General features: G+C 40.4%; 1 protein-coding gene across 2 annotated transcripts in view; it reads right to left on the reverse strand.

Moving 5' to 3' along the window:
* DST (dystonin) overlaps nt 1–26540 on the reverse strand; it is a 503880-nt gene that overhangs the window by 421571 nt on the left and 55769 nt on the right. For both annotated transcript variants that reach the window (XM_077769079.1, XM_077769080.1), the window contains exon 3: nt 7315–7515. In XM_077769079.1, coding sequence (XP_077625205.1) covers nt 7315–7515 — 201 coding nt within the window. The remainder of the gene's footprint in view (nt 1–7314; nt 7516–26540) is intronic.

A 26540-nucleotide genomic window follows, 5' to 3' on the forward strand; every position in this document is an offset into this window, starting at 1 on the left:
GAGTTGCATTTTCTTGGCCAAAAATGAACATCCTTAAATGAAATTCAAGGTCCCAAACCCATCTTTCCTTAAGGTATCTGTATTTCTTATGTGTGTGTATATATTACCAAGATTCATTTTTCTGTGTCACTGAAAATAACACATGTATTCAGATATGTGTACTTTTTTTTCCTCCTACCCCCATCACTGGCAATCACCAATCTGTTCTCTGTATCTGTATTTCTTTTTTTCTTTGAAGTGTTTTTTAAATGTTTGTATATTTTGAGAGAGAGAATGCATGCATATGTCTCCGCATGAGCAGAGGAGGTGCATAGAGAGGGAGAGAGAATCCCAAGCAGGCTCCATGCTGTCAGTGAGGAGCCGTACGTGGGGCTTTTGCAATCATGAGCTGAGCCAAAATCACACTTAACTAACTAAGCCACCCAGGTGCCCCCTTTTTAAAGTTTTTTATTTAAGTCATCTCTACATTTAAGATTTAAGTAATCTCCCCATCTGGGACTCGAATTCATAACTCCAAGATCAAGAGTCACATGCTCTCCCAAGTGAGTCAGCCAGATGCCCCTGCATCTATTTCTGAGGGAAGATTTGGAAGTTATAAAGGAAACTTAGTCTCCAACCTCTCAATACTGGAGAACCCCAAGGCTCAGTCCTCAAGTCTCCTCTCCATCAGCATTCACTTCTTGGGTCATCCCAACCAGTCTTATGAATTTGGTAATGAGCTTGGATTGGGGGTCATGAGTACAGAAACATGTTTTCCATGAAATTCAGACACTAGGATAGCTAATAGATATTTTCTAACTTAACACATCCAAATTAAAAATTTGATCTCTATCCATCAGCCCAGACCTGCTTCTTCTTCAGTGTTCACCATTTCAGAAACCTGGACTACCAATTGTCTGTGCTAAGTTGTTCTGCACTCAAATTCCTGAGCTAAATTATTATGATAGGAGAAGACAGGAGTCAGTAGGCAGAGAGGGAAAGATTAGGGCTTGAGGTCCCTAGGTGGGGTAAAACACCTATTTTTGAACAATGCTGGGAGTGTCTGACCACAGCAAACCCCCTCAGGCATAGGGTTCCTCTTGAAACTGTAATAGACCTCACCTACTCCCCTTTCAGGTTTCCCCTCTGGAATTTGACAAAAGACCTAAGTATGGCCATAGACCACCCTTCATACTATGAAAACAAGCCAATCAGGAATGGACAACCCAGCACCTCGAGCTATCCAGCCAATAAGGGTAGAACCTGAGAAGGAAGAAGGAAGAAAGTAAGGGGGAGGGCTGACCAGAACCTTATAAAACAAGGACCATTGCCTATTGTACTCTGGCATTCACCTTTGAAGGTCTCCTCTCTGAAAGAGAGCTTTCCTACTTTTCTTCCTTCCTAATCTTACACTCTAATAAACTTTTGCCTGCTGCTCATTTTGTGTCCACTTCTTCATTCTTCAAAGTGGAGAGACCATGAATCCCGAGTATTGTGGTAAAAAAAAAAATCCGGCAACATTATCAGGCTCAACACTTCAGTTGCTTGCGGTGCAAGCCTCATGGGCCAAAGTTTTGCCAGCAGGGGGAGCAAGCTAAGGCTTGGGCTGGGACCTGGGAACACCAGCAATTTTTAATCAGATATTCTTGCACCTCAGGGAGAAAGTCTCAGAAATCCTAAGTCACGAGGAAACAGAGGCGATGTTGTTGCAGCGTACAAAAAATAAGAAGCAGTGAAGGAGGACAAAAACATAAGAGACTCTTAAATATGGAGAACAAACAGAGGGTTGCTGGAGGGGTCGTGGGAGGGGGGTGGGCTAAATGGGTAAGGGGCATTAAGCAATCTACTCTTGAAATCATTGTCTCATTATATGCTAACTAACTTGTATGTAAATTTCAAAAAATTAATTTAAAAAGAAGCAGCGAAATGTAACAAGAAAGGACTCGAGGTGCCTGATTTTAGAGCAAGGGCTCTAAAATTTTCATTTCCCCTCATCCCACTCCCAACACAAACACATAAATACCTCCTGAGGGTGAGTGTTGTTATACATTAACAGGTTCAAGTGAGAGGGCAAAAGGCAGAAAGACTTTTATTACTCCCTACCACAAAAAGAGAGATTCAGTAAAATGCATGGCGAAAATGAGGTCTGGAGTTTACCTACGGCTTTTGATACCATTTCTACCACCTATGCAAGTAGGAAAAATGAGACCCAAAGTGATTAAAATACATGAGGAGGGTTTGTTATGATGAACATCCAGCATGAAAAATATGATCATGTGAATTTCTCCATTCTCTAGTCAAGGTGTTTAGGTTTGAATCTTAGTTTCATTATCTACAGATTGTGTTACCTTGACAAGTTTCCCCCTCTGGAAAGTGAGCACCTACCCCAGAGAACTGTTGGGAACATTAAGGGAGAAAAAACAGGAAAGCGCAGGAGAATGATGCCCACTGTTGCCCACATGGTAGTAAGTCCGCACTCATGGTGAGCTCACCTGTAAATGTGAGAGCTCCTGTTATTGTGTGTTATCACGATGATAAGAAAGTTTAAAAACTCTAAGATTCCAACACAAAAAAAGGTTTTAATTTCAAAATACTAAAGGACAAATGGAGCTCTGGAGCTAAGTATCTCTTCTGCTCCAAAGTGGTAGAAATTCCTAAGTATTCCAGTGACATGTCTTAACCTAAGTCCCGAGACATACTTAACTAAGAGAAAAATCTGGATAAATTTTCAGCTAACTCACCCTTAGAAGCATTCCAAAGGAGTAAAATAAAATGCACATATATTATTAATTAATTTTATATTAGTGATCTCTATTACAAATTCATATAAGCACATTTGAGTATAAATTACAGATTCAGAGGGGCACCTGGGTGGCTCAGTCGGTTAAGCGTCCTACTTCGGCTCAGGTTGTCATCTCAGTTTGTGAACTCAAGCCCCGCATGGGGTTCTCTGCTGACAGCTCAAAGCCTGGAGCCTGCTTCCGATTCTGTGTCTCCGCCCCCACTTCTGACCTTCCCCTGTTTGCACTGTGTCTCTCTATCTCTCTCAAAAATAAACAAACATTTTAAAAAACTAAATAGATATGGGGCGCCTGGGTGGCTTAGTCGGTTGGGCGTCCGACTTTCGCTTGGGTCATGATCTCACAGTTCGTGGGTTCGAGCCCCGCGTCGGGCTCTGTGCTGACTGCCAGCTCAGAGCCTGGAGCCTGTTTCGGTCTGTGACTCCCTCTCTCTCTGACCCTCCCCTGCTCACGCTGTCTCTCTCTCTCTCCTAGAAATAAATAAAAAAAAAAAACATTAAAAAATTAAAAAAAAAGTCAAAACCTGCAAGATCTTAAAAAAAAAAAAACTAAATAGATATAGATAGAGAGATAGATAGATAGATAGATAGATAGATAGATAGATAGATAGACAGATTCAGAAAAATAGGTTAGAGAAGACATACTAAAGTATAATGCATTCCACGTGGCCTGTGGCCCACTTCATCAAGAGGCTGGTCCCAATGCAAGTTGGCTGAAACTGCACTGTCACATTTTCTGATCCATCTCCTTTGATGCGAGAATCAAAGGCAAAAGAAAAAAAGTAAATTTCCTTACAACTTACAGCCCATTGATAAGTCCTTGACACAGGCAGAGTGACCTTCCTTTAGGGACTCAACTGCCTCGATGTTAATACTTCGCTAAGGGCAAAAGGCAATCTCAGCTTAATATTATCCTGACCTCCAGGATCCTGTAAGTCTCCTTTAACATATAAAAATATCTTTGGAAACTTTCTTTATCTCAACCCCCTCAAGATATATGTTAGCAATCGTCCTCCAAATATATGGCCCAATGATATACATCTGAAGACTCATGACTGAGGTTTTAGTAGACAGTAACAAATGACCTACCTCTTCCTAACAATAGCTAGCCCCCTCAGTCCTGGAAACTTTGCTGGAGACTTACGCTATCCCTAACCCCCTCCCAACTGGAAACTATATAACCAGTCTCTCCTCACAACCCCAGTGCAGCTCTTCCTGCCCACAGGTCCTGTCCCCGTGCTTTAATAAAACCACCTCTTTGCATCAAAGACATCTCAAGAATTCTTTCTTTACCATCTGCTCCGAACCCTGTTATTTCCACATCATCCTTCACAGCCACATCCTATTTCAGTACTTCTCACTCTTAGGGCTGTTTATTATTCAAGTGGCTACTAGAAATGCCTAGAGTGTGTCATATAAAGTCATTCAAATAATCCTGAATCAGCACAGCTGATTTATTTTTATTCCATCTCCAAGACCCAATCAGAGTTGACGGCAACGTGTGATTCTTCTCCAAATGTAGAAGTTAGAAAGTACATGGAAAACCATGTACAGGTTTTGGGTACATGTTGACCCTTTGCCCTCTGGATTCTAGTTAGGTTAGGTCAATGGAAACCTATAACCTATATCCACTCCCACTGCTCCCTTCCTGACTCACTGGGTTCTGGCTGCAGCTTTATTCCTCCGTCCCAGTTCCTAAGAAATGTTCTTTCATTTCATGGCTGTGGCAATTCTTACCAGGATGCAGGAAGACCAGTGCCATCGGCTGCCCCTTCCAGCTAGCATACTAGGTAGGCAGGCTCTACTGGAAGGTTAGGGAAGCACCTTAGCCCTTCCCACACCTCTGTAAACAGTGCTTTCATTAAACTCTCTTCAGTTAAACTCTTATTGTGTTACTTGCTTCCTGCCAGATACACAGATAAGAACTTGAACTCATGTCCCTCTTACTACAGAGGCTGACTTTTTCTTTTAAGATTTTTATTTTTCATTAGTTTCTACACCTGCTGTGAGGCTCAAATGCACAACCCCGAGATCAAGAGTCGCATGCTCCACCGACCGAACCAGCCAGGTGCCCCACGCCTGACTTTTTCACTTGGATAACTGCTATGCAGGAGATCTGTACAAAATGCCGAGGATCAAAACAAAAGGTATCTCACTGTGATAGGAAGGACTAGGAAAGACTTTTCTGAACAAATTTCTTGGTCATGTTTCAGTCTCAAAAGGTGAACTGTAATTCACGAGGGAAACAAAGAGGGAAGACAGGCATTTAAGGACAAAGCGAATACCAATTTCAAAGTCACAGAGGAATATGTTTATTGCTCAAGGCAGTTATGTACAGTGTTCATGAGGGAATAACAGTGGCTGAGGGTTTCGAAACAAATGATACTCACTTAACCAGCCTGAACCTGAAATCTCATCAGGAGATTAGAACCAACAAAGAATTCGCTAGATTCTGATCAAGAGAACCGTTGTGCCTATTCCCTACCTTCAACAGATCCCCATCGCAGAAGACAAACCAACTATTTAGCATAATATACAATCCCTTGATGATCTGGTCCCGCCTGACCCAGCCAGTCTCATCCACCAGTACCACCTCCAGCTGTTCCCACCTACCCACACCTTGTCACTCCTCTGCACTTTAGTACATGCTCTTCTCATCAGAGATACACATTCCTGTCAGGATTCATCTCAGGCTTCTGCTTCTCTGTAAATACTTCCGGGCCTCCAAGATGCTCAAGTTGCTTCCATGGTACCTTGCCCTTAACTCTACAACAGCATTTTTGTAACACAGACATGCATCGTATCAACTTGTTTGCATGTTGGCCATGGACTCAGCTGTGCATTCCTAGAGGCCATGTACCATGGGAAAGTGGCAGACTGCAGAGGTAAGTGCTTGGGCTCTAAAAGCAGGCTACCTAGATCCAAATCCTAGACTCTGCCACAAACAGCTACGTAAATGTAGGCATGTTATTTATCCTCTCTGAGCCATAGCTTTATTATCCATAAAATGTGAATAACAACAACATCTTCCTCATAGGGCTGTTAAGTGAATCCTATTACACTAAGTAAGGCCTCAATAACTGTTAACTTTTTCGGGGTGCCCAGGTGGCTCAGTCAGTCAAGTGTCCTACTTAGGCTTAGGTCGTGATCTTGCAGTTCATGAGATTGAGCCCCACAATGCACCGGGCTCTGTGATGCTTCAGATCCTGTCTACCGCTCTCAGTCCCTCCCCCACTCACACACACACACTGTTTCTCAGAAATAAACATTAAAAAAATAACTGTTAGTTATTCAAATAACTATTAATTTGAATAAATAAATAAATGTGTATCCCTTATTTCCAAATAAACAAGCTTATGTTTGCTGAGAGTGAATAAATTTTCCTACTACTTCATATTAGATACCACATAGATACCAAAGAGCTTGTTTCATTAAATCATGAAAAGAAGACTCTCATTTCTATATATGTGCTTATTTTATAGTTGGTTAAAGACAAACAAGACCTTTTCTGTAAAGGAACTTTGTTTCTTGCTACTGTTGTTGGCCTGCTCACTGAGTCAGACATTCTCCTTCTAGCAATCTCCACATGCGCCTGCACCGCAGTTACCTCCCCAGAAGGGCCATTCCACTTTAATCATGTACAAAACCTTATCATCAAGATAAAATCTTGACAGTTCCCCTAGGCTGGCATGAGGAATGACAAAAATAGGCTCCCCCCAACATAGGAGGGAAACCACAGGGAAACTTCTTTTAAATCCTAAAGCAATGTAAAATTATGGCAGTTATGAAACATTTTTTTAATAAAGTTTTAAAGTGGCATATTCTAAGCCCCAAATCCTTAACTGTCACAGCCTTGGTCAAAAGTCCATGTGTGAGAACCTGAACCAAGAAAAAATATCAGAGCACATAGAACAATGGGGGCAAGAGGTGGAGACTGGCTCCCATGTGAGCGCTTTTCCCGGATAAGGTAGCATTGCAGCCACCAGCGATGCAGAGCACGGGGTTACAAGAGCACAGCACTGCTTGCTGCCTTGGACCCAAACGAAGGCCGCCCCAGAGAAGACCAGCGCCCTTAACCATCACCAGACATACCACAGGCCTTAGTAGCCCAGGAGCCTCCTCCTGCAGAGGCTCAGCTTCCGCCCCAGACTCCAGACCCACCTTTCCCTGCACCACTTCTCTTCTGCTGATGCTAGCTTGGCTGGTGCCCCTCTTCGCCAACTCCAACCACATCATTGTGGCACCTCGGCCTGTTGACTCTGTGGCACCTGCTCTAACGCTAAACCCTGGCTCTAACGGGGCTCAGCGTCCCCCCCTTTTAAATCACTCCATTGGCAGTGACAAACTCTGGCCTCTTTGACAACTCTCTGGCCCCGGGCTTTCTGTGAAATCACACTCCCTGGAATTCATACGGGCTCAGAGCACTTGCTGAGGAGGACAGGACAGTCACCTGATTAGTTAATCTGGCAACTTTCTAAAACTAAAAGAACAACCACATCGTGTATTTAATAATCTGATAGAAGTTCTCTACTTACAGGCCTTCTGGTTGAAGCACCTTGAACAGAGTGATAGAATTCTGGCTGGACTCGGCTGTTTTTCTTGATTCTTCGTTTCCTCACTGAAATCTCTTGCTCACTCTGATGGTGAACTTCCACCACAGGCTTGGCTTCTTCCAGGCGAGCAGCTGCGGCTGCAGCAGCTCGTCTTCTAAGATGCCGAGGGCTTGCTCTGAATCCCTGTGGCAGAAAACAAACCCAAACAAATACACATTTGTACTGAGTTACTTTGGTGATTCTCTGGAGCTAGTTATACAAAGTCTCTGGGACTAGTTATACAAAGGGCTCAGAAAATCACCAAGCTCAAGGAGGTTATTTCCCAAACCTGCAAGGTTGTGTGTTCTGTAAAGCACCTTAGAGACTCGAAGCCCAGAGTTACTTTATGTTAAGAAATGCTTTTAGGGGCGCCTGGGTGGCTCAGTCAGTTAAGCATTCGACTCTTAATTTTGTTTCGAGTAATGATCTCACGGTTCGTGAGATCAAGCCCCGCATTGCTCTGTACGTGGATGGTGAGGAGTGTGCTTGGGATTCTCTCTCTCCCACGCTCTTCCCCTACCCCCTCTCTCAAAATAAACAAACATTTCAAAAAAAAAGAAAGAAAGAAATACTTTTAATTCAGTAAAGCCAGTTAAAAAAAAAAAAAAACCAGGGGCGCCTGGGTGGCTTAGTCGGTTAAGCGTCCGACTTTCGCTTAGGTCATGATCTCGCGGTTCATGGGTTCGAGCCCCGCGTCGGGCTCTGTGCTGACTGCCAGCTCAGAGCCTGGAGCCTGTTTCAGATTCTGTGTCTCCCTCTCTCTCTGACCCTCCCCTGCTCACACTGTCTCTCTCTCTCTCTCTCCTAGAAATAAATAAAAATATTTAAAAAATTTTTTAAAAATTAAAAAAAAAACCCAGCAGGTGAGCACACTGCTTAATTTTGTGTAAGTCAGACTGCAAGTGAAGAAGGGTATTTCCACTCAGGCATGAAGCATGGTATAGGAGAAGGACTGAATAGTGTTACATGGCCAAGTGTCACTCTATATTCCTGAAAGCAGACTCTGAAAGTAAGAAAGCAGGAATGTAAAACATCATTATAAAACACCATAAAGATTTAAAACTAAATGGAGGCAAAACAGGAAGGCTCAACCATATGATTCGGCTCAATCATATTATGCATCTGGGAGTATAGAATGTTGGAAAACATCAAAAAGTTACATAAAATAGTCTCTGTCCTCATGTAGCTTACAATTTATTGAGGAGAAGTTCATGTATACACTTTCATGTGTAATTAAGAGTTAAAGTGGGCAATTGAGGACACTCAGTGCTAGCAGATCTCAGAGAAGGAATCAATGAATGAAGCTGAAAATAGTCTATATTTGGCTTAGTTGTGTGGGTGGCATTTGAAGAATGAATAGAATTTACATTTCAGCCAAGGGAAACAACATAAGGAATGAATGAATAAGTAAAATGATGGATGGATAGAGAATATATTTAACTAGCAATAAGAAACACTATTTCATGGGGCGCCTGGGTGGCTCAGTCAGTTAAGCATCCAACTTCGTCTCAGGTCATGATCTCATGGTTTGTGGGTTCGAGCCCGCGTCAGGCTCTGTGCTGACAGCTAGCTCAGAGCCTGGAGCCTGCTTCAGATTCTGTATCTCTTTCTCTCTCTGACCCTCCCTTGCTCACGCTCACTCTCTCTCTCTCTCTCTCTCTCTCAGAAATAAATAAAACATTAAAAATTTAAAAGAAACACTATTTCATGATGTACCAGAATGACCATATGAGCTATGCACCAAGTATGGTGGGAGACTAGAGGGTAGGGTGTGCTAAATGCTTCAAGGAGGGCTTTGTTGAGGTTACAGGTCTTCTGAATTTTTAAAAGATGTATACAAAAATACTTAAAGACTGCAGTAGAAGCATAAAAGATGGAGGGTAAGGAGAAGAAAAAAAGACAAAAGTAGGGTGTGACTCACAGAGTCAAAAGAAGCACTGAGATCATCAAAAATCAATAAGGAGGAAATGCAAATGGATTTGGCAAAACACATTAGCCTGTTCTCATCCCTTCTCTGTGTGCAAGCCCAGCTGGGTTCTCTTTTGGCCAAAATAGTCCCAGAAGATCCCTACAGTTCCCACACAATCCAAGAGATACGACAACAGCTAGTGGAGAGGAAGATTAAAAAGAGGGACTTGGGTCAATCACTAAAATGCCTTCTAGATCAGAATTAGGACAAACAGTCAAAACCAACAATCACACAGGCCGCCTTTTAAATATGCAGGTTCATGGACACCCTTCATACACACACACACATACATACACACACATACACACACACACACAGCACATACACACAGAACACAGGAACACACACACATGCTCTCTCTCTCCCCTCTCCTTTCTTTGTTCTGAATTAGACTCTTTTTTTTGCAGTTTTATTTACTTTTTTAAAATAGTTTATTGTCAAGTTGGTTTCTGAGCACTGAGTGTTATACTGAATTAGACTTTCAAGGGGTAAGGCCAAGAGCATCAGTTTCTGGTTTTGCTTTGGGGGTTTTTTTGGTCATTCTCCTTCTTCTCTTTTATTTTTATTTTTATTGACATATAGTTGACACACAACATTATATAAGTTTTTAAGTGCATAAAGAATTTCTGTTTTTAACAAGCTCCTCTGGTAATTTTTCTGTACTTTGAAGATTGAGAACCTCTAGGAGTCAGAGCTCAGTCTCACCACAAGGTGGCATTAACCTCCAGATCTTCTGAATTCTTTCTGGTTCAGAAATGAGTACACTGGTAGAATTAACAAAGTATTTGCTAACATACTAACTTATGTCATAGTGCGTGAGTGAGTATATTTCTTTGGTAACAATGTAGATCTTCCATCTTGTATGTTCCTATGAATAATAAGCAAGCAAATTTTGTTTAACCTGTATTATTACCAATACTTCTTACTGGCCTACAAATTCTAAAAACAGTTGGGGGAAAAGCACCATTAAACTCTCTTAATGTGACACCCTCAAAAAAAAGTTTAAGATTAAAACATGTTTAGGGTGCTTGGGTGGCTCAGTGGGTTAAGTGTCCAACTTTGGCTCACGTCATGATCTCACAGTTTATGAGTTCAAGCCCCGCTTCGGGCTCTGTGCTGACAGCTCAGAGCCTGTTGCTGCTTCAGATTCTATGTCTCCTCTCTCTGCCCCTCACCCACTTGTGCTCTGTATCTGTCTGTCTCTCAAAAATAAATACATGTAAAAAAATTGTTTTTAAGTTAAAAAAAAAATGTTGCTGCAGGGGTACCTGGATGGTTCAGTCGGTTAAGCATCAGACTCTTGATTTTGGCTCCGGTCATGATCTCATGGTTTCATGAGTTCAGCCCCGAGCCTGCTTGGGATTCTCTCTCTTCCTCTCTCTCTCTCTCTCTCTGTCTTCCTCTCTCTCTCTGTCTTTCTCTCTCCCCCTTCCCGACTCATACTCTCTCTCTCAAAATAAATAAACTTTAATTTAAAAAAAAAACATGTTGGATGTTTGTACAGTCATTCCTGATAGCAATAATTCAATAAATCTGTATCCCTGTATCTATCTTCTCTAGAATTTCTAAAGAAATTCTAACAAGTATGAAGGTATTTAAGATATCATATTACTTGTGATAATAAAAATTAGAAAAAGTTTAAAGGATCCTTCCTTAAACTCTAATAATTTTCTTTACACCTTCACATTCTTTTAAAGATCTGAGCACCACTAGGTAGGTCTCTGTGATTTCTGTTATAGGTATATACACTTGCACTATTTTTAAATAACTCTTCACAAGCACTACAGTATATACTACACACACAGCAGCCAGACTCCTGGCATTCATATACTGCCTCTGTCACTTCCTGGTCACACTCTGATCTTGGGAGAGTCACTTAGCCATTTCTTCATCTGTAAAATAGTGATTAAAACTAGAACTTACTTCAGAGGGCTGTTGAGAAGAACAAATGAATTAACATATGTACTTAGAAGAGCATCTTGCATATAGTGATACGTAAGCGTTGGCTATGATTATCATGTATTTCACTTGCATGAATAAAAGATATTCTTGAAGACAAAAATAGGTTATAAATCAGATACAAAAAGGAAAATTAATCACACCACAGGTGTGCCTTGCTGACTACCACACATGAGGCACTGCTGAGATACCAATCACCCTTCATCATTAGGGGAGAGTTCTTTTCTCCAGAGAATTCAGAGCACTTACTCTCTAGTGAGTCAAACTATCTGGGCTTGAATATAAGCTCTGTCTCTGAGTAGGCATGCAAATTATTTCTCTGTGCCTCCATTTCTTCATCTGTCAAATACATACAATAATAACTCTCTCATGGAGCTATGATGGTGTTTAAATGAGATAATCCATATTAGGAACTCACAACAGTACTGATAATACAATAAGCCAATAAATTATCACGATAATTATTACTATATCCTTTCCTAGATGTTGCAGCAGCAATTCACACATCATTGGGTCACAGTTATGACTACAAGCACATCAACAACATGAAGTCACTGGGCAATCACCCTAATGATTTTCCTAAACCACTGCATAGAATTATAGGTCCTAGGTTTATTAGATTTGCTTGTCCTAAATACTATGAGAAATAATATTTTATTAATAAAAAATATTTTAAAACAGTAAGCTTTTACAGATGTTAACAGGACTTGATGGTGTCAGTATAAAGTCCGTTTTTCTCTATTCACTTGATCTTGCCTGGATGCCATTTAAGCAGTAAGTGATAAACACTTGGAAGTCTCTCAGCAGGGAAGATCTGCCATTTTTAGATCACCCCAATTTATCAGCACCTTTTGGGCAACAACTTCTCAAGGTATGCAGTCTTGATACAGAGGGCTCCAGAGCCCATTCGAGATTTCACCTCTTAATAACCTGTACAGTTAATAGGTAGAAACATGGCCAAGGCTCAACTAATTAACATTTCTCTGCTAGGACAATGAGTATTAAATGGAGGGATGTAAAGCCTGAAAAAAAATCAGTAGGAATTCATCAGTCTAGTGGCTATGCCAAAGATCTTCTTAAAGCTGCCCGGTTTAATGTTTGAATTATTCAGTCTTGCCTGTGAATTCAATCATATATTTGTAATAAACTCTCTTTTGGTGTACATCAGATTCTGTTGCCTGCAAACAAAAAAACCCAGTGTATACTCTTCTGTTATGCTTTTAGATGGTTAGCTATTTCCCTTGAAGGCTGAGTATCTGACTAACCCAGGTTAGTTGTGTAGGCATAAAAAAGGAGGAGACATTAATAGCAATAATTTATTGCTAACACCACTTAGGTGATAAGCCTATTATATCGACTTCTTTTTTTATTTTTTTATTTAAAAAAAAATTTAATGGTTTTTTTTTTTCTTAATTTATTTCTGAAAGACAGAGACAGCATGAGCAGGGGAGGGTCACAGAGAAAGGGGGACACAGAATCCGAAAGAGGCTCCAGGCTCTGAGCTAGCTGTCAGCACAGAGGCCGACACGGGGCTCAAACCCACAAACAGTGAGATCATGACCTGAGCTGAAGACGGCCGCTTAACTGACTGAGTCACCCAGGCGCCCCTATATCAACTTCCTTAAGCAAGCAAACTGAGACTTATCAGGGCTAAGTAATCCATATAAGGCAAAAACTTGCAATTAGAAATGGTCAGATCAGAATTCAGGTCCATCCAACTCCAACTCAACACCAAAGCCCTTAGCACAGATTGCTATGAAGCACAGATGTTATATATAGGGCAATAATGCATTCAGAGATAGTGTTCTACATATATTTGCAGGACTGGGCACTAAGAAAGTGCTCAGAAAAATATGCAGGTTGATCAAAACAAAAAAAAAGGTCTATAAACAAGTTAGATACGTGAAAAAGAAATGGAAAAAGTTAACATTTTCAGGTAAGAAGTATTGTTAAATAAGAACAAACTTGGGGCGCCTGGGTGGCTTAGTCAGTTAAGCGTTCGACTTTAACTTAGGTCATGATCTCGCGGTTCGTGGATTCGAGCCCCACATCGGGCTCTGTGCTGACTGCCAGCTCAGAGCCTGGAGCCTATTTTGGAGTCTGTGTCTCCCTCTCTCACTGACCCTCCCCTGCTCACGCTGTCTCTCTCTCTCTCTCTCCTAGAAATAAATAAAAATATTTAAAAAAAATAAAAATAAAAAAATAAGAACAAACTACCATCTAGTTTACTGATGAAGCATCTGAACAAATGGAAACTTAACACACTGAATCACTGAGCATTTAAACAAAATTGCTTTTGGGGAGCCTGGGTGGCTCAGTCAGTTGGGCTCCGACTTTGGCTCAGCTCATGATCTCACAGTTTGTGAGGCTCCCTGCTGACAGCTTGGAGCCTGGAACCTGCCTCGGATTCTATGTCTCCCTCTCTTTCTCTGCCCCTCCCTTGCCTTCTCTCTCTCTCTCTCTCTCTTTCTCTCTCTCAATAAAATAAACATTAAAAAAATTTTTAATAGAATTGCTTTAGAAGGGCAAGAGGTAAGAAGCTTGCCTCCTCCCTCGAACACAGATAAATATCAAATCATTCTCAACAGCCAAGAAATTTATTGGTTGTCTTAGAGAACAAAGCTGTACATCTACAAACCAGAAGAAAGACCCTTGGAAGATAGAAATTGCACAGAGTTTGTGGGAGGAAAGAGCTACAGCCAGGGCAAGGAGCCCTGACCATTGTGGTGATAGTGAGAGAGAAGGAGAAGAGAGAAAAAGCATGGGGGGTGGGGGAAAGCAAAACACACACAGGAGACTGCACAAGAAAACTATTCCCCAAAACCTTTGACAGAGAAAAAGGAGAAGGTAACAATACCACTAGTTTTCTATAAACAGTGGAGTGCAGATTCCAAAGTTTGGGAGGTCTGTGACATTGCCAGGTTCACTCCTGGGGAGCTAAGCAGTGCTCTGGATCCCCAGGGTCATAGGGGGAGAAGCGGTTCCCCTGCCTGGAGTGCATTTGGTAGAGGTGATACAGCCTGCCAGCAGGCAAAGGACCCTGCAGGCGACATGCAACTGTCCCGTTCACCAGTACAGGAACAAACGCACCAGTTGAAGGCAGCAATCCCTGGTGCCAGCTGTGTGTTGCAATTTACCACAAACCCCGAACCACTGCGTGGTCGCGCAGCTGTCTTTTGCTCAAGCCAGCAGACAAACCAGCACCCAACGCAACGCGCAGACCCTTCCCCAGAAGATCAGTGTGGGTCCATGTCACAGGGGTCTCTAAAGCATGGGGTTTTGGAACGCGGTGGTGCCTGGGTTGAAACACAGGAGTCCTGCGGCATCGGCAGGCGGAAAGCTCGGACATAGACTGGGTGAAAGCGGAGATCTGACCGAAACTAGGAACACAGGTGGGGTTACTGGTTTTCCCAGCTTACTGGGAGGGCTTACTGAAGGGGAGCGGCCACCTATTTCCCGCTCCCAAGACCAGAGAGCAGGATGAACCCATTTTCTCTCCTACCCACCAGCTTGATCCACCTCAGTGAGCTAAACAGCGCCACCAAGTGGAAAACGGAGCTGCTACACTAAGCCCCGCCCCCTTGCACCCTGCAGGCAGGTCTTCAAAAGAGCAATTGCACATAATGATGAGAGCAGCAGATCCCTCTCCCAGAAGACCAGCACAAACCCCTCACCCACAACAAGTGTATTGATGATACAGTGCTGCAAAACTCTGGTTCTATGGGAAACAGGATCTAGTATCCTGTGGGGTTTTTTGGGTTTCTTGGTTTTTGTCTTTTTGTTTGTTTTGTTCACTTGTTTGATACAGAAAGAGCAATTTTTTATTTTTTTATTATATTTAATTTTCTTTTTTCCTTTCTTTCAACCTTTTTTCTATCAAGCTTCTCATAACAAGCACACCAAAACATACCTAGGATCTAGCTTCTGATACATATTTTATTTTTAATTATTTTTCAATTTTTCAATTTTTATTTGGTTTATTTTGCTTTCTCTACAAAATAACAAGACAGAGGGATTCACCCCAAAAGAAAGAACAGGAAGAAATGACAGCCAGAGATTTAATCAATGCAGATTTTGAGATGTCTGAACTAGAATTTAAAACAAAAATTATAAGGACATTGACTGGGCTTGGAAAAAAGCATAGAAGACACTAGAGAATCCTTTACTACAGAGATAAAAGAACTAATATCTAGTCAGGCCAAAATTAAAAATTATATAACCGAGATGCACTCCAAAATGGAGGCCATAAAAACGAGGGTAGACAAAGCAAAGGAGCAAATCAGTGATAGAGAAGATAAAATTATGGAAAATAATGAAGCTGAANCTAGAGTCAACTAATCTTCAACAAAGCAGGAAAGAATATCCAATGCAAAAAAGACAGCCTCTTCAACAAATGTGTTGGAAAACTGGACAGCAACATGCAGAAGAATGAATCTGGACCACTTTCTTACACCATACACAAAAATAAGTTCACAATGAATGAAAGACCTAAATGTGAGACAGAAAACCATCAAAATCCTAGAGAAGAACACAGGCAGCAACCTCTTTGACCTCGGCCTGAGCAACTTCTTTCTACACACATCTCCGAAGGCAAGGGAAACAAAATCAAACAAGAACTATTGGGACTTCATCAAATAAAAAGCAAAGGAAACAATCAATAAAACTAAAGGCAGACTAGAGAATGGGAGAAGATATTTGCAAAAGACAAATTTGATAAAGAGTATCCAAAATAAATAAAGAACTTAATGAAACTCAACACCCAAAAAACAAATAACCCACTTATGAAATGGGCAAAAGACATGAACAGACATTTTTCCAAAGATGACATCCAGATGGCTAACAGACACATGAAAAGATGCTCCACCTCACTCACCATCAAGGAAATACAAATCAAAACTCAGTGAGATATCACCTCACACCTGTCAGAATAGCTAAAATTAACACCACAAGAAACAACAGGTGTTGGAAAGGATGTGGAGAAAAGGGAACCCTCTTGCACTGTTGGTGGGAATGCAAAGTGGTGCAGCCACTCTGGAGAAAATTATGGAGGTTCCTCAAAAACTAAAAATAGAACTACCCTACAATCCAGCAATTACACTATTAGGTATTTAGCCAAAGGATACAAAAATACAGATTTAAAGGGTCACTTGCACCCCGATGTCTCTAGCAGCATTATCAACAATAGTCAAAGTGTGGAGAGAGCCCAAATATACACTGACTGATGAATGGATAAAGAAGATGTGGTACACATGTGGAATATTACTCAGCCATCAAAAATAATGAAATCTTGCCAGTTCCAACAATGTGGCTGGAGCTAGAAGGTAATATGCTAAGCGAGGTAAGTCAGACTGAAAAAGACAAATACCAGAAGAGTTCATCATATGTGGAATCTAAGAAACAATACAGATGAGGAGCATATGGGTGGTTCAGTCGGTTGAGTAACCAACTTTGGCTCGGGTCATGACCTCACAATTCGTGAGTTCAAGCCCCACATCAGGTTCACTGCTGTCAGCACAGAGCCCACTTCAGTTCCTCTGTCTCCCTCTCTCTGCCCCTCTCCTGCTTACTCTCTCTCAAAAATAAATAAACAATAAAAAAAAAAAGAAAGAAAGANCATGGACCATAAAAGCAGACTTAGAGAACTCAGTGACATACTAAACCATAGTAACATTCATATCATAGGCATCCCATAAGATGAAGAGAGAGAAAAGGGGGTAGAAGGTTTATTCAAACAAATTATAGCTGAAAACTTCCCTTATGTGGGGAAGAACACAGACATCAAAATCCAAGAAGCACAAAGAACTCCCAATAAAGTCAACAAAAGCAGATCATCACCAAGGCATACTAGAGTCAAACAGTCAAATTCACAAAATACACAGACAAGGGAAGAATCCTGAGAGCAGCAAGGGAAAAAAAGTCCTTAACCTGCAAGGAAATACAGATCAGGTTCATAGCAGATCTGTCACAGAAGCCTGGCAGGCCAGAAAGGAGTGGAAGGAAATATTCAACGTGCTGAATGGAAAAAATATGCAGCCAAGAATTATTTACCCAGTGAGGCTGTCATTCAGAGTAGAAGGAGAGATAAAGATTTTCCCAGACAAATAAAAGCTAAAGGAGTTTGTGACTACTACACCAGCCCTGCAAGAAATTTTAAGGAGGACTCTTTATGAGTGGAGGAAAAAGGAAAAAAAAAAAAAGGGCAAAGCAACAAAGACTAGAAAAGACCAGAGAACAACACCAGAAACACCAACTCTGCAGGTAACACAATGGCACTAAATTCATATCCATCAATAATCACTACGAGTGTATATAGACTAAATGCTCCAATCAAAAGACATAGGGAATCAGAATGGATTAAAAAACCAAGATCCGTTTATATGCTGCCACAAGAGACTCATTTTAGTCCTGTATACACCTGCAACTTATTTTGTTTGCAGGGAATGGAGGGGCACCTGGACCTGGGTGGCTCCGTCAGTTAAGCGTCTGACTTTGGACAGGCATGATTTCATGGTCTGTGGGTTTGAGCCCCACGTCACATTCTGTGCTGACAGCTCAGAGCCTGGAAACTGCTTCAGATGCTGTGTCTCCCTCTCTCTCTGCCTCTCCACCGTTCATGCTCGGTCTCTCTCTCTCACTCTCTCAAAAATAAATAAACATTAAAAAAGAAAAGAAAAGAAGTGAATGGAGAACCATCTATCAATGCTAATGGATGTCAAAAGAAAGCTGAAGTAGCCATACTTATATCNATAAAAAAAAAAAGAAAGAAAGAAAACAGATGAACATATAAGAAGGGGAGGGAAGAGGAGAGACAGAAGCAAATCACAAAAGACTCTTAATGACAGAGAACAAACTGAGAATTGATGGACGGGAGTGGCTGGGGTATGGGCTAAATACATGATGGTTATTAAGGAGGGCACTAGTTGTGATGAGCACTGGGTGTTGTAAGTGATGATTCACTGAATTCTACTCCTGAAAGCAATATACATTTTTTTTTAATGTTTATTTCAGAGAGAGAAAGAGTGAGCAGAGGGCTGAGGGTAGGGCAGAGGAGTCAAAGCAGGCTCTGTGCTGACAGCAGAAAGTCTAATGTGGGGCTTGAACTCAGGAAGAGTGAGATCATCATCTGAACCGGAGTCAGGAGCTCATTCAACTGAGCCACTCAGGCACCCCTCCTGAAACCAATATTACACTATATGTTAGCTAACTAAAATTTAACTTTAAAAAGTTTTTTAAATAAACAATAAAATAAATAGAACTGCTTTTGTGTTCTTGCTATATCTGAGAATGCCAAGGTTGAGGTTAAGTACACATGATACAAATTAACCATATACAAATATCATGATACTCAATAAGCTGATATTTTCATAAAGTACACAATAATATCTCATGAGAACTCTATGATTCTCTTCATCCAAGGCTAGAAATAAAGTGTATAGCAGAAGTTCTTGGGTTCATGGATAAAATTCTAGGCAAATTCTAGCTTATTGACTTCGATGGGGGAAAATCCTGTCTTTATTTTCACTGACTTCTACTTGAAATTTAGCATATCACATTCATCAATTATGAATGGAGGCTATAAACCTGATATTATTAGTAGTACTGGTGACTTTCACCACCAAAAGGAATCAAATATATTTACATATTTAATTATAGTAGCTGCAGGTATTCTGAAATACCATTTATAATCATTATTTTAAAACCACAGTAGTCAACATATCTGCCACTAGAACTTATTATTTAATTCTTTAATAAAGAAGTACATATACTGCTCTGTCCAAAATGTTTTTAATATTTATAACGATCTTTCAATAATTGGCTTCCCTTATAATTACACACACATACATACGTGTAATGTTATGCATTTGAAAACATTCTGAGACTGAGTCCTTGGGCTTCACTAGACTGCCAAAGAGGTATATGGCATAAAACAGGTCCAGAATACAGAAAATCTCAGAAATAAGTTTATGACAGAGACTGTTAACTGCTCACCAAAACCCATGCTTACCTCTTTTGCTGGGGGGGCGGGGGGGCCGGGAGGCACAAGCTAAGCTAGACATTTCCCAGCCTCCTTTACACTTAAGTAGGGCCAACAGGTATTACTAAGTTCTAGCCAATGAAATACGAACATAAGATATGTATGCTATTTTTTATTTTGTTTTAACATTTATTTATTTGAGAGACAGAGCATGAGCAGGGGAGGGGTAGACAGAGAGGAAGATACAGAATCCAAAGCAGGCTCCAGACTCTGAGCTGTCAGCACAGAGCCTGATGTGGGGGCTCAAACCCTCAAANAAAGACGAGATTTTAAACCGAAGACTGTACCAAGAGATGAAGAAGGGCGCCATATCATAATAAAGAGGTCTATCCAAGAAGATCTAACAATTGTAAATATATACATCCCCAACTTGGAAAAACCCAAATATATAAATCAATAAGTAACAAACATAAAGAAATTCATTGATAACAATACAATAATAGTAGAGGACACCCCACTTACAGCAATGGACAGATCTTCTAGGCAGAATATCAACAAGGAAACAATAGGCTTTGAATAACATACTGAACCAGATGGACTTAACAGATATATTCAGAACATTCCATCCTAAAGCAGCAGAATACACATTCTTTTCCAGTGCACATGGAACATTCTTCAGAAGAGGTCACATACTGGGTCACAAGTCAGCCTTCAACAAGTACAAAAGGACTGAGATCATACCATGCATATTTTCAGACCACAACATTATGAAACTTGAAGTCAACCACAAGAAAAAAATTGGAAAAGACCACAAATACTTGAAGGTTAAAGACCATCCTACTAAAGAATGAATGGGTTAACCAGGAAATTAAAGAACAAATAAAAAAAAATACATCGAAGCAAATGAAAATGAAAACATAACAGTGAAAACCCTTTGGGATGCAGCAAAGGTAGTCCTAAGAGGGAAGTATATTGCAGTTCAGGCCTATCTCAAGAAGTAANCAAACCCTCAAACCGGGAGGTCATGACCTGAGCTGAAGTTGGATGCCTAACCAACTGACCCAACCAGGTGCCCTGTATGCTATTTTTTTTAACTATACTTCACACCCAGCAAGGAGACCAATGCATGGCTTGAACTCACGACCCTGAGATCAAGACCTGAGCTGAAATCAACAGCTGAACGCTTAACGGACTAAGCCACCCAAGCACCCCAATGTATGCCATTTCCGGACCTAGCCCATGAATACTTCCACAGCCATTTCTCCATGCTCTTTTCTTTTGGCTGACATGACCTTCAGAGAAGATCTGAAAGTCACATATTGAAGACCGTAGTGACTTCATCAGCCTGGATCCCTGAATACCTGCATAGAGAAAGCCACTTTGCCAACCTGTTCACCCACTACACCCTTAAATGAATGATAAACATATTTCTACACTGTTTGAGCTATTAAAGTGTATACTTTCTATGGAAGCTTGCATTACCCTATTTCAGTGGTTCTTAAACTTTATCAAGAATCAGAACCACCAGCAAGGCTGATTAAAACACCAAGTGCTGGTCCCTACCCCCAGATCTTCCAATTCAGTAAATCTGGGATAGGGGCTGAGAAGTTGCATTTCTTTTTTTTTTTTTTTTAATGTTTATTTATTTTTGAGAGAGAATGAGACAGAGAGACAGAGTGCGAGCGGNTAAAAAAGATTCCAAAGACACAACCTAACCTTCTAGCTAAAGCAGCTAGAAAAGAAATAGCAAATAAAGCCTAAATCCAGCCAAAGAATGGAAATAATAAAGGTTAGAGGAGAAAAAAACTATACAGAAGCAAACAACCAAAAAATCAGTAGAACAAATCAATGAAACTAAGAGCTGGTTCTTTAAAGAATAAACAAAATTTATAACCCCCTAGCCAGATTTATCAAAAAGAAAAGAGAAAGGACCCAAATAGATAAAATCACAAATGAAAATGGAAAGATCACAACCAACACCACAGAATATGAATAATTATAAAAGAATACTATGAAAAATCATATGCCAACAAACAGGGTAATCCATAAGAAATGGACAAATTCCTAGAAACTCAAAAACTACCAAAATGGAAACAGGAAGAAATAGAAAATTTGAACACACCCATAACCAGGAAAGAAACTGAATCAGTAATCAAAAAAGCTCCCAACAAACAGAGTTCTGAGCCAAATGGCTTCCAAGGGGAATTCTACCAGACATTTAAATAAGAGTTAATACCTATTCTTCTCAAACTGTTCCAAAATATAGTAATGGAAGAAAAACTTCCAAACTCATTCTATGAAGCCAACATTACCTTGATTCCAAACCAAAGACCCCACTAAAAAGGAGAATTATAGGCCAATATTCCTGATGAACATGGATGCAAAATATCTCGATAAAACACTAGCAAATCAAACTCAACAAGACATTAAAAGAATTGTTTACTATGATCAAGTGAGACTTATTCGTGGGCTGCAGGGCTAGTTCAATATGTGCAAATCAATCAACATGATACACAATGTTAATAAAGAAAGGATAAAAACCACATCAATCAAAAGATCAAAAAAAAGCATTTGATAAATTACACATCCATTCTTAATAAAACGCTCAACAAAGTAGGGATAAACATACCTCAACATCATAAAGGTCATATATGAAAGATCCACAACTAATATCATTCTCAATGGAGAAATCGGAGAGTCATTCCTCTCTGGTCAGAAACGAGACAAAGATGTCAACTCTCACCATCACTGTTTAATATAGTACTGGAAGTCTTAGCCTCAGCAATCAGACAACAAAAGGAAATAAAAAGCATCCAATTCAGCAAGGAAGAAGTCAAACTTCCAGTATTTGCAGATGGCATGATACTCTATATAGAAAACCCAAGACTCCACCAAGAAATTATTAGAACTGATACATGAACTCAAAAAAGTTGTAGGATATAAAATCAACGTGCAGAAATCTGTTGCATTTCTACACATCAACAATGAAGCAGCAATGGTACCAAAAACAAGGAAATGATCCTGTTTGCAATTGTACCAAAAACAATAAGATATCTAGGACTAAACCTAACTAAAGAGGTAAAAGGTCTGTACTCTGAAAACTAAAGAAAACTTATGAAAGAAACTGAAAAGAACCCAAGGAAATAGAAAAGCATTCCATGCTCATGGACTTGAAGAACAAACTCTGTTAAAATGTCTATACTACTCAAAGCAATCCACACATGAAATGCAATCTCTAACAAAATACCACCAGCATTTTTCACAGAGCTAAACAAACAGTCCTAAAATGTATATGGAACTACAAAACACCCTGAATAACCAAAACAATCCTGAAAAAGAAAAACAAAACTGGAGGCATCATGATTCCAGATTTCAAGCTATATTACAAAGCTGTAGTCATCAAGATAATATGGTACTGGCACAAAAACTAAAGACATAGATCAATGGAACAAAATAGAAAACCCAGAAATGGACCCACAACTCTAGAGTCAACTAATCTTCAACAAAGCAGGAAAGAATATCCAATGCAAAAAAGACAGCCTCTTCAACAAATGTGTTGGAAAACTGGACAGCAACATGCAGAAGAATGAATCTGGACCACTTTCTTACACCATACACAAAAATAAGTTCACAATGAATGAAAGACCTAAATGTGAGACAGAAAACCATCAAAATCCTAGAGAAGAACACAGGCAGCAACCTCTTTGACCTCGGCCTGAGCAACTTCTTTCTACACACATCTCCGAAGGCAAGGGAAACAAAATCAAACAAGAACTATTGGGACTTCATCAAATAAAAAGCAAAGGAAACAATCAATAAAACTAAAGGCAGACTAGAGAATGGGAGAAGATATTTGCAAAAGACAAATTTGATAAAGAGTATCCAAAATAAATAAAGAACTTAATGAAACTCAACACCCAAAAAACAAATAACCCACTTATGAAATGGGCAAAAGACATGAACAGACATTTTTCCAAAGATGACATCCAGATGGCTAACAGACACATGAAAAGATGCTCCACCTCACTCACCATCAAGGAAATACAAATCAAAACTCAGTGAGATATCACCTCACACCTGTCAGAATAGCTAAAATTAACACCACAAGAAACAACAGGTGTTGGAAAGGATGTGGAGAAAAGGGAACCCTCTTGCACTGTTGGTGGGAATGCAAAGTGGTGCAGCCACTCTGGAGAAAATTATGGAGGTTCCTCAAAAACTAAAAATAGAACTACCCTACAATCCAGCAATTACACTATTAGGTATTTAGCCAAAGGATACAAAAATACAGATTTAAAGGGTCACTTGCACCCCGATGTCTCTAGCAGCATTATCAACAATAGTCAAAGTGTGGAGAGAGCCCAAATATACACTGACTGATGAATGGATAAAGAAGATGTGGTACACATGTGGAATATTACTCAGCCATCAAAAATAATGAAATCTTGCCAGTTCCAACAATGTGGCTGGAGCTAGAAGGTAATATGCTAAGCGAGGTAAGTCAGACTGAAAAAGACAAATACCAGAAGAGTTCATCATATGTGGAATCTAAGAAACAATACAGATGAGGAGCATATGGGTGGTTCAGTCGGTTGAGTAACCAACTTTGGCTCGGGTCATGACCTCACAATTCGTGAGTTCAAGCCCCACATCAGGTTCACTGCTGTCAGCACAGAGCCCACTTCAGTTCCTCTGTCTCCCTCTCTCTGCCCCTCTCCTGCTTACTCTCTCTCAAAAATAAATAAACAATAAAAAAAAAAAGAAAGAAAGAAAACAGATGAACATATAAGAAGGGGAGGGAAGAGGAGAGACAGAAGCAAATCACAAAAGACTCTTAATGACAGAGAACAAACTGAGAATTGATGGACGGGAGTGGCTGGGGGATGGGCTAAATACATGATGGTTATTAAGGAGGGCACTAGTTGTGATGAGCACTGGGTGTTGTAAGTGATGATTCACTGAATTCTACTCCTGAAAGCAATATACATTTTTTTTTAATGTTTATTTCAGAGAGAGAAAGAGTGAGCAGAGGGCTGAGGGTAGGGCAGAGGAGTCAAAGCAGGCTCTGTGCTGACAGCAGAAAGTCTAATGTGGGGCTTGAACTCAGGAAGAGTGAGATCATCATCTGAACCGGAGTCAGGAGCTCATTCAACTGAGCCACTCAGGCACCCCTCCTGAAACCAATATTACACTATATGTTAGCTAACTAAAATTTAACTTTAAAAAGTTTTTTAAATAAACAATAAAATAAATAGAACTGCTTTTGTGTTCTTGCTATATCTGAGAATGCCAAGGTTGAGGTTAAGTACACATGATACAAATTAACCATATACAAATATCATGATACTCAATAAGCTGATATTTTCATAAAGTACACAATAATATCTCATGAGAACTCTATGATTCTCTTCATCCAAGGCTAGAAATAAAGTGTATAGCAGAAGTTCTTGGGTTCATGGATAAAATTCTAGGCAAATTCTAGCTTATTGACTTCGATGGGGGAAAATCCTGTCTTTATTTTCACTGACTTCTACTTGAAATTTAGCATATCACATTCATCAATTATGAATGGAGGCTATAAACCTGATATTATTAGTAGTACTGGTGACTTTCACCACCAAAAGGAATCAAATATATTTACATATTTAATTATAGTAGCTGCAGGTATTCTGAAATACCATTTATAATCATTATTTTAAAACCACAGTAGTCAACATATCTGCCACTAGAACTTATTATTTAATTCTTTAATAAAGAAGTACATATACTGCTCTGTCCAAAATGTTTTTAATATTTATAACGATCTTTCAATAATTGGCTTCCCTTATAATTACACACACATACATACGTGTAATGTTATGCATTTGAAAACATTCTGAGACTGAGTCCTTGGGCTTCACTAGACTGCCAAAGAGGTATATGGCATAAAACAGGTCCAGAATACAGAAAATCTCAGAAATAAGTTTATGACAGAGACTGTTAACTGCTCACCAAAACCCATGCTTACCTCTTTTGCTGGGGGGGCGGGGGGGCCGGGAGGCACAAGCTAAGCTAGACATTTCCCAGCCTCCTTTACACTTAAGTAGGGCCAACAGGTATTACTAAGTTCTAGCCAATGAAATACGAACATAAGATATGTATGCTATTTTTTATTTTGTTTTAACATTTATTTATTTGAGAGACAGAGCATGAGCAGGGGAGGGGTAGACAGAGAGGAAGATACAGAATCCAAAGCAGGCTCCAGACTCTGAGCTGTCAGCACAGAGCCTGATGTGGGGGCTCAAACCCTCAAACCGGGAGGTCATGACCTGAGCTGAAGTTGGATGCCTAACCAACTGACCCAACCAGGTGCCCTGTATGCTATTTTTTTTAACTATACTTCACACCCAGCAAGGAGACCAATGCATGGCTTGAACTCACGACCCTGAGATCAAGACCTGAGCTGAAATCAACAGCTGAACGCTTAACGGACTAAGCCACCCAAGCACCCCAATGTATGCCATTTCCGGACCTAGCCCATGAATACTTCCACAGCCATTTCTCCATGCTCTTTTCTTTTGGCTGACATGACCTTCAGAGAAGATCTGAAAGTCACATATTGAAGACCGTAGTGACTTCATCAGCCTGGATCCCTGAATACCTGCATAGAGAAAGCCACTTTGCCAACCTGTTCACCCACTACACCCTTAAATGAATGATAAACATATTTCTACACTGTTTGAGCTATTAAAGTGTATACTTTCTATGGAAGCTTGCATTACCCTATTTCAGTGGTTCTTAAACTTTATCAAGAATCAGAACCACCAGCAAGGCTGATTAAAACACCAAGTGCTGGTCCCTACCCCCAGATCTTCCAATTCAGTAAATCTGGGATAGGGGCTGAGAAGTTGCATTTCTTTTTTTTTTTTTTTTAATGTTTATTTATTTTTGAGAGAGAATGAGACAGAGAGACAGAGTGCGAGCGGGGAGGGGCAGAGAGAGAAAGAAACACAGAATTTGAAACAGGCTGCAGGCTCTCAGCTGTCAGCACAGAGCCCAACGCAGGGCTTGAACCCACAAACCGCGAGATCATGACCCGAGCTGAAGTTGGAAGCTTAACCAACTGAGCCACCCAGGTGCCCCAAGAATTTGCGTGTCTTACAAATCCTCAGAGGGGCGCCTGGGTGGCTTAGTCGGTTAAGCGTCCAACTTTCTCTTAGGTCATGATCTCGCGGTTCATGGGTTCAGGCCCCGCGTCGGGCTCTGTGCTGACTGCCAGCTCAGAGC

Source organism: Crocuta crocuta, unplaced genomic scaffold, assembly GCF_008692635.1.
Source record: "Crocuta crocuta isolate KB4526 unplaced genomic scaffold, BGI_CrCroc_1.0 scaffold205, whole genome shotgun sequence".
In the NCBI taxonomy this organism is placed as follows: domain Eukaryota; kingdom Metazoa; phylum Chordata; class Mammalia; order Carnivora; family Hyaenidae; genus Crocuta; species Crocuta crocuta.